Source organism: Pseudopipra pipra, chromosome 3, assembly GCF_036250125.1.
Source record: "Pseudopipra pipra isolate bDixPip1 chromosome 3, bDixPip1.hap1, whole genome shotgun sequence".
NCBI classification, from domain to species: domain Eukaryota; kingdom Metazoa; phylum Chordata; class Aves; order Passeriformes; family Pipridae; genus Pseudopipra; species Pseudopipra pipra.
In genome coordinates this window covers 79,543,296-79,557,439 of record NC_087551.1, presented here as the reverse complement: position 1 = coordinate 79,557,439, position 14,144 = coordinate 79,543,296, and the positions used below count along the sequence as shown (strand labels likewise).

General features: G+C 42.3%; 1 protein-coding gene across 1 annotated transcript in view; it reads right to left on the bottom strand.

Moving 5' to 3' along the window:
• LOC135411866 (gamma-aminobutyric acid receptor subunit rho-1) overlaps positions 1 to 13,498 on the bottom strand; it is a 31,658-nt gene extending 18,160 nt beyond the window's left edge. Inside the window, exons 1-2 of the mRNA XM_064649992.1 lie at positions 13,195 to 13,498; positions 172 to 225 (exon numbers count right to left, since the gene is read on the bottom strand). Coding sequence (XP_064506062.1) covers positions 172 to 225; positions 13,195 to 13,316 — 176 coding nt within the window. The 5' untranslated portion in view covers positions 13,317 to 13,498. The remainder of the gene's footprint in view (positions 1 to 171; positions 226 to 13,194) is intronic.
• Positions 13,499 to 14,144: the final 646 nt, after the last annotated feature.

Here is a 14,144-nt window from a genome sequence, read left to right as displayed (position 1 = left end):
GCAACAGGACTTTCTCTGGGGCCTGCTGGATCCTACTAATGGCATGACTCCTACCTAAAGACAACTGGCACGTTCAAGTGGTGCCCCCTTCCCCTACCACAGCCTCAGCCCAGCCATGGGGATGTGGCTGGCAGGGCTGGGCCAGCAACAGCCACCCAAGGTTTTGCTTACCTGCCTTGCTTGTGCACCTCGCCGTGGGCTTCCCGTCTCTGTCGCTGCGGCCGGCTGCACACAAACAACAGGAAAAGGGAAAGCTGAGACAGGTGGACATGGACAGGCAGGTGACGATGTCAGGAGGAAAGCACCAGATCCCTGCAGCATTACCTTCTGTGACAAACATGAAATGGTGCTTACCTTTTTTTTTTAACCTTTTCACCAAAGGCCAGTGCCAGACTGGGCATGGCAGAAGGTGGGAAATATGGGCATGCAGGGGGCTCACAGCTGGGACAGGGCAAAAGGAGCGGACTGATGATTTTTGTAAGGTGGGATGCCCCTGCTTTTGACTGCTTGGAAAAAGACCCAGGCAGGAACACCTCCCACCTCCCCAGCCTTGGCTGGCATTGTCAGAGGCTTCAGGGAAAGGCCGTGCTGCCCAGGGGCCTCTGCCAGAGGGGGTACAGCCATTACAACTACACACCAGAGGCAGCCAGGTGTGTTCATGAGAAGAAACTCTTTCCAAAGTATTCCACAGGGAAAAAAAAGTAAAAAACTGTGAAAATATTTGTTTCTGATTTCACACTGTCTCCAGCTGGCTGTCAAGAAAGGTTCTCTCAGGTCTTTGGCCAATATTTTATTTAATCATTAAAGGTAAGAATATGCTTTTGGCAATGTAAGTGGTTTTGGCTAGCTTGAGGAAAAGTAACATTTCAAACATTTAACACTTCTAACTCATCTTTAATTAAAAATGAAAAAATTAGCTTCTCTCTGTAATAAACACTAACTGTAATCAATTCTACTAATGTGGCTTTTTGCCCATTAACATGCATCTCAAATGCCTTTGTAGAGATTTACAGCAGCAAAACTCCTTTTGCAGTAATGGATGTCACCACATGAGCACCATCATCCCTTTGGTGAGCAGTGGAGGAACCTCAGGCCTTACGGGACAGTTCCTCCCTGGGCTGGAAATACTCTGAAAGCCAATAGTATCAGAGGGTGGTTCATCCTTCTGCTCCCACAGACAAGCAGACAGCCAGGCTAGAGGTGGGCATGCAGGGCTGTATCACTGACTTACCCTGAAGTAAAGCATTGGTTGTGGGATTGTTTTTTCCAGAATCTGCTCTATGACTCCCAGAGGAAGGCTGGGAATAAGCCCACAGGCAGGCTACTGTCTGGGAGAGCCTTGGACCATGCAGCACCATTTTCATTACAAAGAGTAGCTTCTTTGGCACTGCTTGGACCTGGGCAACACACAGAAAACCACTTGCAAATGCAAGTCTGGAGTCTTCTGCCTTGGGCTGCTGCTGCTGTGTCTCACTACTGCCTGTATCTCATCTGCTGGCTATCAGGAAGTAATTTCTCATGTTTTGGGCATAAGCAGATTCTGGCAACAAGCTGACCGATTTACATGACTTTAAAGTGCCCTAGTAAACTCTTGGCTGTTCAGGAGTAATTCTGCTATTCAAACAAGAATAAAGCAGGCCATGTTCTTGCAATTTCTAATTTTCATTTCCTTTGTAGAGCTTATCTAATGCTTTATGATGGCCCCGGCCCTATCTTGCTTGTTGAGGGAGACTTCAAGGCATGGCTATCAAGGATTCGTGGCCAAATCCTTCCCGTCCTCAGCACTCAGCAACCCCGGGTGGTTCCTTTTATTTCCTTCAGGTGTTTCTCACCACCTCTAAACTGAACTTTATTTCCTTGTCAAAAACAAGCATAAAATGTCCACTGTACTCTAGTCACTGCAGAGTACTGTGTTCATTTGAGCTTTGGTTCAGGTACTTCACTTCTTTTTACCAGTCCCATTCCACTTGTCACAGTTCTGGGCCTCTCCCACTTTCCTGCCTCCTCCTGTGGCAGCAAAACATTTTTACATATTACCCAGTTACTGCAATTGAAGTCCCATTTCTTTCTACTCAATGAATAGCTTTTCTGGTTTGGTTCCTAAGGAGTGCTCTGCTGGCTAAGTGATCAATGACAGCTCCATCATGGGCCCCCATTACTCTGCCCATTTGGGCCATGAATCAATGGAAAGCTGCTCTGGCTTCCCCTTACATGTCTGCTCTCTCTGGGTGTTTATGGTAGACATTGGCACTTGGGAGATTCAGCCCAGACATCGCTCACAGATTGCTCAGCACAGCCCTTTGCCACTGTGGCCACTGTGACAGTGTTGCTCCTGCCTTTGCTGGGGTGACAGGTTGTCTTTAAAAGTAAACAGTAAATCCTGAGGCAAAATATCCTGCATAATGAACAACTTTTTTTTTTCCAAATGTCAATATTTATCTCCTAACTGTTACAGTGTCAAAAGGCATTTCATGTCTCATGAAGATCACAGAGACACTTTGTGAAAAAGCAGCAACTGGAACAGGGTGACATTTATTCACAGTGCTCCCTGAGCATTGCTAGAGTAGCTCTCAGGCTGCCGTTGGCTACTGGGGTGATACAAGCTCTTCAAAGTCATTGTACTCCCCCAGATCTATCCACTGCTTCAAGGGATCTTGAGATGCCTCTGCCTCAAAGGCTAAGTCTTGCTGGGGCTGGGAGGCAATGAGGCAGCTGAAGCTTAGGATAGCTAGGGAAAAAAAATCAGCAGATCCAGATTTTGATCACTATTGCTATAGACACAAGGCAAAAAGCAGTTATTATTATTTGCATTTTAGAGCACGAGATTTCCTGTGGCTCTTATAGTGACTCCAACACAGCAAAAAGGGTAGCAAGATTAGGGATAACAGTGTCTGATTTTCAGAAGAAACAGTCCAACCATGACATCTGAAGGTCCCAGCAGGCATTTCCAAATGCCCAGCTTCACAGTGTTTGTGCCAGAGTAGCATCATGTCCACATTTGCAGTGTGTGCCAGAAACCCCATAGTATTCTTGAACTTTGAAATAAGAGCTTTTGGAAGCAACCAAAACAAATGTGAGACAAGTCATTGCCCATTGTAGCATTTTAATTTGTGATTACTTATGCAGCACACATTTCCCACCTATAAATCATACTCTCTTTTCTCTGTGGGAGGCAATTTACCTGTAGTAGACAGTGACCTATTTTACACTCTTAGTAGAATAATCTAATTAGGATTTGAGAACATTTCTTCCTTGAGGAGTTAAATCAAGATACAGTTTCAGTTCAGGAGAAAGCAAGCCCAGTGTATTTTCCTTGAGAGTAAAGTGAAAGTTGCTGAAGTAATGCAGCCAGATTTACTCAGTCTTTCCTGGGTCCAAGGGCTGACATCCTTGAGGAGAAGTGCTGGTGGGTTTGGCAGGCTGGACTAACACTAATGTTGTTATTATTATCAGATTTCATTAAAATCTGGGACAGTCTGCTCTCTCCCTCCCTTTTGGTGTTCTTAGGTCTGTATGAAGGATAGCAGATCAGATTCTGTCTCAGGAAATATTGTTGAAATGTGGCTATTGCATAATCTTTGTCCCTTCATTTACCTGTGTCATGAGCAATATTTTGGCAGAGGGCTGTAGCTACAACTCCCCTGAGTGGAGGTGCCTGCCACCACGGAAAGCCTGGCAGCCAGCAGCTGGGGCTGAAACTTCCAGGGAGCCCATTTCCTTTCTGCTTATCTCAAGCTTGGGAGATGCCACCACCCCTTCTCTGGTGCAGAGACTGTGGAATCCCCATCATCACCCTCTGAGACCACCACATGCTTAATTTTGTCAGGTATGAGCTCTGTAGCTCACTCTGTGGTGAGGTGCAGCTGATCCACGGTCTCTCCTACCACTGACACAAAGCAACAGGGGTGTGGAGCTTGCTGAGCTAGTTTTCAGCAGGACTTTTAACTGGAAAGTAATGAAAGTGATGAAAACTCCCTCCTCCCTTTCAGCTGTGCCATGGGGCTCAGTTCTGGGCTCCCCATCTTCGGGTGGACAGGGGTGGACAGTTTGTGTGATGCCTCCTGTCCTGCACCTGCTATGCTTCACAGCCCACATGCCATGCTGAGTAGGGGAATGCCAGGAGCCGTGTTCTCCCTGGTTTTCCCATCAAATTATATCTGGGCAAGGCAGGAGAGGGCAGTGGGGGCAGCACAAGTCCATGCAGGGGACAAAGTCTTGGCAGAGAGGACCTGGGATTGGCAAAGGTGTATTGGTACTAATAAAGAGCTATGAGAAGTTTAAATGTCTTATTAAATACCTATACCTACATATTTGACTAGGTTTTGTTTCTCCCTCTGTTTTATGAGCAGTTATTGGCTTGGGTTCATACCACATCAGCATCATGTTAAAGGCAGAAACCAGGTGGGGGATGCCTTGACTTCACGAATTAATTGGGAATACCTTCTCTCCAATCAGGAGATGCTGATAGACAGGTGGTGCAGCAGGTCCAGGTGAAGACTGAGAAGCAGTCCAGAGCCCAGAGAAGTGCTTTGCAGGAGGAGGAGAAGTGAGGTAACTAAATGGAAAGAAAAACCACCCAGCACCTGAGGGAGGAAAGAGCAAACTTGCCATGGGAGGAAGCTGCTTTTACCCAGTGACATGCAGTGCATCAGACATGATCCACTGTGTTACACATTATTTCCCAGGGATGATGTAAGATAGAAACCCACTAATTTGTACTCAAATTGAGAGACTTACAAAGTTGTGAGCTGTATCACAAAATGTATTTTATTTTGGCATTTGTCAAGCCGTTGTTTGTTTGTAACTATGTTGGGTCATATTGTCCTTATGATCAGTAGGTTTAAAGATGGTGAAGAAAGATGACCTATTGCTATTACAGGTTGTTAAAATTATGAAAAGGAATTGGAAAATAACACTATTTTTGATGTTTACATCACAAAGTCTGAGAAGCAATGGTATTTGGAGCTCTTCTACCATATTTTTGAGTGATACAGAAAATTCAGTGAGAACTCCATTTTAATCCATTATTACTTGAATATAAGTCAGTCCTAGAATGCAAAATACGCAGAGGCAGGAGACATATACACCCTTCAAATTTTGCACTTCTTTTGTTTGTCTGGACATAAACACTGGAAAAAGAAAAACATTAAACAAGCCTACACATATTGATTATTCACAGAAATGTCATGCCACCTGAGGTGTCTTGGCACAGTATCTGACGTTGCAAAAATGGAAGTGTCCCTCTATGGAAGGAATTGCATCCAGTGGGTGGGTGTTTGTGGGGGATTCGTATTATATATGTTGAAAGGAAGGGTTGGAGGAAGCAGAAGAAGAATGACTGAAGTTGATCCTGTCAGCTGAGGAGGAGGCAGGAGTGGTGCCAGGGCTCAGTTAGGCAAGAAAGGGAAATGGACGAAGAGAAGGGGAGAAAAAATGGGGTAATGCAGAACGTGCTGAAAGGTTTCATGTCTACCCCAGTCTTTGAAGAAAAGTTGACTTGTAAACAGATATCAGCACAGTGCAGATCAGGGAAGGAAGTTGGAGTTTTGACATTTGGAAATAAATTGTGACAAACTCCAGTGATCCATTTGTCTGCCCCTCCCCTAGGGAATGATGAGATTATAAAGATCACTCAATGCGAATCTTTGCAATAATTGACGTCAATCCAGTCTAACGTCCTGTCTGGCAGTGTAACTGGCTGCCTTAGTGTAAGCAGGACGAAAAGTAGATTTGAGTGAGGTTTTTAATATTTCATTACTAAACAGGGGAAATATGGTCGAGATGAAACTGTGACTATGAACATGGTTGAAAGACCATGGTTAAAGTCACTGCCATTAGTTTGCTGTTGAGAGACATTAAATAACAGCTCACAGGTCTGCTAGTCAATATTTTCAATAATAATGCAAATAACAGAACTATAAAATTTGTGCACAATGGCATGCTTGAAAGAGAAACAGGCATTTGGGGAATATAGGAATCCAAAATTCAAAGCAGCCTCAGCATGTTGGGAAAAGGTTTGATGTTGATAAGATGAATTTCAGAAAAAAAGAATACAAAGAACTGTGTGGAATACTGAGAAATAATTGTACAAATTATGAATGGGGAATAACTAGCTAAAAAAAATACAAATTTGTAACAATTCCATTCTGCTGTTGAGGCGAGGTTAAGAAATATATTGACACAGGACCAGAGATAGATTTAAAGTAAATGGACTGAATAAGTCACCAGGCTTTTACCCAGAAGAAAGCCAAGTAAGAAACTATTGAACCAGAATTTAAATTGTCCTTGGTGTCACAGGAGAGGAAGGTGATAGCTTTCTACTTCCTTGGAACTCTGAGAAGATATACTGGACAAATTAGCTACAAAGATAGTAAAAAACACCAATATTGGACACCAGATAAATACGGTTTATATTGAATAAGAGCAAAAGGCAGTTTGTCTTTTCTTTAAAGGATGTTATGCACTATAGAATCATGGAATCATGGAATCATTAAGACTGGAAAAGACCTTTAAAATCAAGTCCGACTGCCAACCTAGCACCACCAACATGTTCACCAATAAACCATGTCCTCAAGTGCCATATCCACATTTTTTGAACACTTCCAGGGATGCTGACTCCACCACTTCCCTGGGCAGACTGTTCCCATGATTTATAACCCTTTCTGTGGGATTTTTTTTCCCCTAGTATCTAATCTAAACCTCTCCTGGCACAACTTGAGGCTATTTCCTCTTATCCTTTCACTTGTTACCTGAGAGAAGAGATTGACACTACCTCACTACAACCTCTCTTCATGTAGCTGTAGTAATTATAATAGCCTTCTCTAAAAAGCTAATGACCATGTAGACAAGGGTGAACAAGATGATACACTATACCTCAAATTGCAAAAGAGTGTTGACAGGTCCTTCTTGTAAAGCTTCCCAAATGTGAATGGTTACAAAACAAGAAATGGAGGAATAATGGAGAATTTTCACCACGAATTAAGTTCTTCAGTATAGTCCCATGAAACCTATGATAGGATCATTATTGTTCGGTAGCTTTATAAATTATTTTGGATAAAAGAATAATTACTGTAACCAGTATTTACTGAGGATATGTAACTGTTTAAGGTAGTTAAAATCAGAACTATGGATGGGGAACTGCAGCAGAATCTCACGATGCCAAATGACTTTAGAAAAATTCAGTGTTAGTAAATTCAGGAAAGTGTACATTCTTTTCCATTGTGTTTTCAGAAACAACATTAAGATGCTGATGACCTCTAAATCAGCTGTTGCTGCTGAGAAAGGAGGTCTCAGTATCATTGTGGTATTTCTCAGTAAACATCAGCTTAATGCTGCACAGTGCTCAGCAAGAGAAACAGGAGCTTAGGCATTATTGGGAATGGAGAAGCAAAACAGAAAGCATTTTGATGCTGTTAGTAACACCAAGGCATGTCTATATCTCACATATCCAATGTCCAAGGCTGGAAAAAAACAGCAGAGCAAGAGAAGAGATCTTGGAGGTGGGAGGTCTTCCAGGCAGCCTGAGCAGGGCTTTCTTAAGTGGGAAAGGAAACAATGGCCAAGTGATACAGTGCAAGGATTATATCCTAGTTTTACATAATCAGGAAAAGCTGAACAGGAATCTGTCGCTCAAGACTTTCCACAACAAATACCACAGAGAAGATATTTGAAACAAATTACACAAACACAGCATGTTTTCACTCACTCTCACCAAAAGCTGTAAGTGCTAAAAACATAAGTGAGTTTGGAAGATGACTGAGCATTTAATAGAAGAAAGACCATCACCATTTCAGATATGAACCAAACCCTGGAATTCTAAAATCAATTTATATTAACTCAGGAGGGAGGAAACTACCTTGCAGCATCTTTGGGTTGGGCTGGTTTTTCTTTTTTTTTCCTTTTTTTTTTTTTTGGCTGTGCTGCACACAGGATTTTGAAGCCTGTTATGTCTTCTCACACCATCTCATAAAACACATTGCAATAATGGTGGGCCAGAAGACAATGTGAAGCTGCTGATTCTGAGCAAATTACATGGTGGCAATGTTGACTGAAGATTTTATCGTTGGTGTCCCTGTAAAGTTGCACAGTACATGGGTTTATGAACACAGCTTCAGAAGTACCAGTAGAGACTATGGTCTGCCATGAATCCCCTGAAGAAAAGTAGGAAGCTAAGTGAAGCATAGACCCAAAGTAAGTTCTAGAAGAGATAAAAGGAACCTGGTGACAATGATGAAAGTAGAAAATATAATTTTCAAAGCATCATCATTTGCAATGATAAGCAGAGAGAGGACAGTTTTGGCTGGGCCAAGAAAAGTTGTCACGCAGGAATGAAGTTACTTGAAAGAACAACAAGGTGGAAAGACAAATGAGAGAAATAGCAACACGATAATAAAAAATAAGTTAATGTATAACAGGATAAAGAAGAGGAGCACTGTTGGACAGAATAAAAGTGTTTGAAGGAAGCCACAGAGTAATGTGAAGTTAAAAGGGACAGAACTAAACTTGGCAGAGACGCGTAAGAAGGGCGAGAGATGTGGCTAGGGGCAGATAAATGAGGCAGGTGAAGCACAGGGTTAAAAAAAAAGCAGAGAAACAGCTAATTGGAGAAGAGGAGAAACCTAGAATGAGGAAAAGAAAAGGAACGAAGGAGATGAAGGTAAAAGGAGGAAAGGGAAAGGCAAGTTACCAACAGGAAAGATGGAGATACCAGTTGCACTGGCCTGAAGCCCACAGTGGGCCTCTTGTTGCTCTCCTGAGACCCAGCACTGCTGGAGCAAACTGCTGATCTTAGAAAGCAGTGCCTTTGGGGCCACAGGTCTGGCTCAATAATGATAACGTGCCTTCACAGGCAATGCTTTCAACAGGCATTTGACAGGCTTACACTGCACTCCCAAGATCTGATTTTGCATTAGTAAAATTTATTCATGCAAATGAATGCTTTTAGCATCAATCCTGAATGTACAAAAAGAAACTCTAAGACAAGAGAGTAGCATAAGGATTGCTGGGAGGTAAAGGAAGAAATCCTGTTGGGGGTGAATTTATAAGGCCAGAGAAAGCATTAGGAAGCCAAGAAGGTAGGAACTGCCCTACATATAAGGGACACCCTCAGTGAAGGTACCAGGATAACCACGTGTGATTTACAGACCACAGACAGCTTGCATCCAGTGTGGCCAAGGTACAGAGGAGCTGGCAACAGGGAAGTCCTATCCAAATTCAAGAAAAGCAAGAGAAGGTAACTTTAGTGTAGAAAATGTTCACTACACTGCCAGGTGGTGCCTATCACTTAAGAAGAGTGTCATTAATTGTAATAACATCTGAAAATGTCATAAAGAGAAAGATCTTTAGTCATGAGAGAGACGCTGTGATAACCAGCCCAAAGCTTATTGTAGAGGATGTCATTCAACTTCAGTGAAAGATAGCTCTTACTGAGAGAAACATGATTGGGGCACTCTAAAGGAGCAAAAAATTAGTTACTATTTGGAGAGCAGAATGAGGTAAAGTCGTTATAACACAGCCGAGGAGTGATAGGGATATGACTAAAAATGTGAAGTCAGTCTCTTTGCTAAGATTAAACAAACATGTTCCTTAGCTTTTCTACAGTGAAATTTCTTCTGCTGAGAGCTCTTTGTCTGAAAGGTGGTTTAAATGCTATCCAGAGAGATTTTAGTGTTAAAAGAGATTTTTTTCCCCTAGCAGTTAGTTTCTGGCAGAACAATATGGCTCAGCTCCAGACCAGTTCTTTTCCTATAACTCATCCTCTCTAGCAGATTCTGCAAGTCTAATTAGCAAACACAGGCTTTGGCCCTTTTGTTGGCACAACGATGTTGTGACTTTTAGTGAGCCTTTGCATCATTCTAGTGCCCCCCCCTGCAGCCTGGTGGCTTTCCAAGAGCCTGAGCAGTTGGGAAAACAGCAGACAGCCCTTTTGCCAGTGCTCCGGATCTCAACTCCTTCCTGTAGGAGTTTTGGCACTTTGGGTTTAACAGGAGTAAACAGCCTTGCAAACACAGCAGGATTTGCACATGGCTGACTGCAAACTGCGAACAGGTCTGCAAGGTGAGAAAACTTTTATTTTTGTATTGCTGCTCTTTGAAATGAAATTCCTTTGACATGATTTGTCCTGGAGATTAGGAAAAATAAGTAGTTGAGTCCTTGACTGGCACAGACATTTTTATAGTGAATTACAATATTGGAGGGCTCTGCAGTAAGTCCCATGCAATAAAGCTATCTACTATGCTGCTTTCACAGTGACTTTGAACAAGACTGGTTTGCCATTTTCTTTTCACACTCTGCACTATGTCCCAAAGCCTCAGCAGATTTATTTAATGAATTATTTGTGACCTTTTTCAAAATTTCTGTCATATTCCTGTCATGCAAACGCAGTCCCCTTAAGACTGTGGTGCACGCATGAACTCTTATGTGGAAAACCATGGCTGTCTGCTCATACTTCCTTAGGGTTCTTGTACCTCATCATAGAATGGCTGTCTTGGGGTACCTACCAGAAATTGTGACAGAGGTGTCTGACCCTGTGGGGCCTCATTCGTCCCATCCACCATATCAGGAGGAATGCAAAGGCAAAGTGAGTGTGGGCTCAGCTGGATACGAGCAGGTAAAAGACAAGCCCTGGGGCTGAAAACTGCACATCCAGTGGTGAGTTTTAATTTGAAAGCAGAGTTCAAAGCAAGTGACTTTCCTTGGAAGAAACTAGTACAGAATCCAAAGAAACAAGCTAAAAACCTTTGTAAGTCCTCTATCAGTTACATCATGAGAATCAGGAGTAAAGCTGGACATGTCTTTCAGGGACAGCAGGATGCTGGCAGCACACCCAGTGTGGCAGGTCTCTACAACAGGTGCCTATGCCACCTGCCAACACTGGTGGCTGGTGCTGGGCTCTGGCAGTGGGACATATAGATGGTCTTGTGGCCCTTCTGGAGGCCCTTCTGGGAGAGCATGAGTGCAAATCAAGCCATCCTGAGCATCCTGTGGTAGCGTGGAGCCAGCCTTTTCCACTTCAAATAGATTTCCCCAGCAATCTCCACTGATGCCTGTGGCTCTCTCAGAAGGTAAAGGCTGCAGTGAAGGAATGGAATTCCATCCTGGTCCTTACCACAGGCCTTATGGAGCAAGAGGTAACAGTGTTCAGAGAGGAGTAACAAGTCAATTATTCAAACTTCTCCTTCTGCATAATGGCTATTCAAGGCTGAGTGTTGAAGGGAGGGGAAACAGAATCAAACCCAAAATATTCAGGAGCAATGTTCTCTGCAAGCTTTTTCTGGTGTTACATAGCATCCCTCCTTGATGCATTTTAAAAGCAGGATCTAACTCTATAAATTAGGAGCTGTTGAAACCATGGGTCTCTTGCAGCCTACCCTGTCCCAGGGCAAAGTGAGCACTGGGCACCTCACCACTGATGGACAGCTACAACCACAGGCCAACTTTGTTCCTCTCTCCCCATCAGCCCTCCTCAACATCACTAGTGCTTTATTGAGGGAGAAATAGGCCAGAAATCACCTCCCAGGCCAGCGTAGGCATGCTGGGAAGGCGGTAGAGCCAGCTTCCCAGAGCCACAACACCTCAGGGCTTTCTAATGGGCTTATCCTGGCACAATTACACCTTATATACAAAGTACAAGTGAAGAGGCAGTTTCTACATTAACCAAATAGGTATTTCTTTTCTGTTTTCACACATTTTTAACACTTTGCTGCTGTGATTTGTTATATTATCACTTCATTGCACTGACACTGTTAAGCATTTAGTGCAGTGGGAGTTTTTGTTAAAGATGCTAAACAAGAACATGGCTGTGTGTGCACATTTCTCTCAGCTGGATGCTTTCCAGCTCAAATGGTGGTACCTTACTTCTCATCCCTTTATTTTGCTACAGCCAACATATGACCTCTGCTGCCACTGCCATGGAGCCTCAGTGAAAACAGGGCTTTGTGGCTGTTTTGTGTCCATACTGTCTCTGGTAATGCGTCCCCTGGGTGCTGGTTATGAACAGAGCCACTGCATTCATTTTGCCAGTTATAATTCCATGAAGGTGATGTCACTGCTAAAGCCACTTCCTATGTATAAAATGGTTCAGGGACCCACAAGTGCCAACCAGGACACTGCGGTCACTCTGTAATGTAGCCCTCACTTGCTACAAGGGGCTGCAGGAAAATAAAACTTTCCATCCCTTCCACCTTTCAGTCATTTTTTCTGAAGGCTAATAGGAATGGTTTGAATTCCTCAGGACTGTGACATTCCTGCATTTCCACATCCTTATACATTTTACAGTGTTGATGCTGATAGTCACTACAGAACAGACATAGCGAAGCATAAACAACATCAGTTCATCACAAGCAGAAGTATGCAGCATTTGAACAGAAAGATTCATGTGTGAAACATGATAAATATGTCACCTATATTCTTACCAAAAAAAAAAGTATTTTTCCTCTTGGTGTACCTTGTTGTGTACCTGAGTATAAAAATCCTCATACAAAGTTCCAAATATTCCCCAAAATAGAATATAAGTGATCAGAACTCAGCTGTAGCAAAAAACCTTCCTTAACTCAAAACCTCCTAAAATGGCTGTCTACAAGATAGTGGGAGCAAAATACCACATAGTCTTTTTGTAAGAGAGAGAGAGAGAGAGAGAGAGAGAGAAGAATAGACAACATTTTAAATAATTTTAATATCTTAATTCAATAACTGAATGCCCTTTCTCTTTCCTCTAATAACTGAGCACAGCCTTGAAGTTTGCTGAGAGACTTTAATTTTTTCCTCTCAGAAGCTCTATAAAACAGATGACGTGGAAACAATAAAATAAATTCTGAATGTTTTCACTTGAGATCTCAAGTCAATCTAATCTTCAGTGAATGCAAAAATTCTCATGGACCTAAATTTCATCTTCACTTTCATGTAAATACCCTACCGCATTTTAACCACCAAAAATATAAATGTTTCCTTTTTTGCACCCCTTCAAAGTTTGAGATACCTCACAAACCCTTTTCTTTGAGAGAAGCAGTGATTTTCACTGTAGAAAATGCATTAAAACTTAGTCATTGGCAAAAGCAACAACAGAAAATATTTTTGCCTGAGAGATCACAATCTGCAAATGCAAGCTCTAATTATCTGTTAGTCATTTTATCATCACCCAAAATATTGCATTTGTCCAAACTATAGCTATTTGAATGTAAAAAAAAAGAGACTCACCTGCCTTTTTTGTATACCTCATGTATTTCTTTTCCTTGTCGGTGGGTTCTGCACTCAGTGGATAAAATCCATCCCCACAACAGGAGGAAGATGCTAAAATGCATTTTATGGACAGTCAACATGTTACCTTAAGATCCTGTATCCAGAAATAGTCCATACAAGAAGAAGAAAACCTAAATGTAGATCCTTTTCCTCTTTTTAAGACATTATCGGTCTGATCGTTATTGGAAGGATGTTTACTCATACAAAAAATCATCCTGCAGTATTTAATCTGGACAGTGGGGAAAGCAATTTCCACTAAACCTATAAATCCCTCTACGTCAGATGGCAGGGATTTTCTAGCAGTGTTGAATTCATGTATTCTCAGAGAACAATTATTTTTCATCCAAACAGGCTATTTTATTAATTGGTTTAAATTGAACCCTATTTAAATACCTGTGACATGCCTTTTTAACCAAAGTAGTGCAGTTGGTGAGGCTGGTGACATTAGTCATTCTTTAATCACCAAACTTACCTATGTAGCAGTAATGTTTTTTTACAAGCATTGCAATAAATTGAAAAGTGTTAATAAGCATGTATCAGTTTCTGGCAAACATTAATTTTTATTTAGCTCTAAAAACAGAATTTTGATTTTTGTTTTCTTCTAAATTACTTTAATATACAGTGGTGCTGTGGCCAGAGTAGTTGGTGCTTGCAGGACCTGTGCTTTGCTGAGCACTGTGTCTGGAAAGTATCCCAGTGTGCAGAGGAGTAGGAGAGGACAGCATGGGGGAGACAGCACAGGGCTGTTTGGAGGGATGCTGCCGAAACAGAGCAGCAAACACCCACCAGAGCTGCAAGAGAGTTCAGGGGCCTGTTGTGCCAGACAAGATCCTCATTGGTGGTAAAGATAATAAAAGAGCATGGGCAAAAATATGGTCAAGCCAGTCACTTCACCTATCACTTTGGAA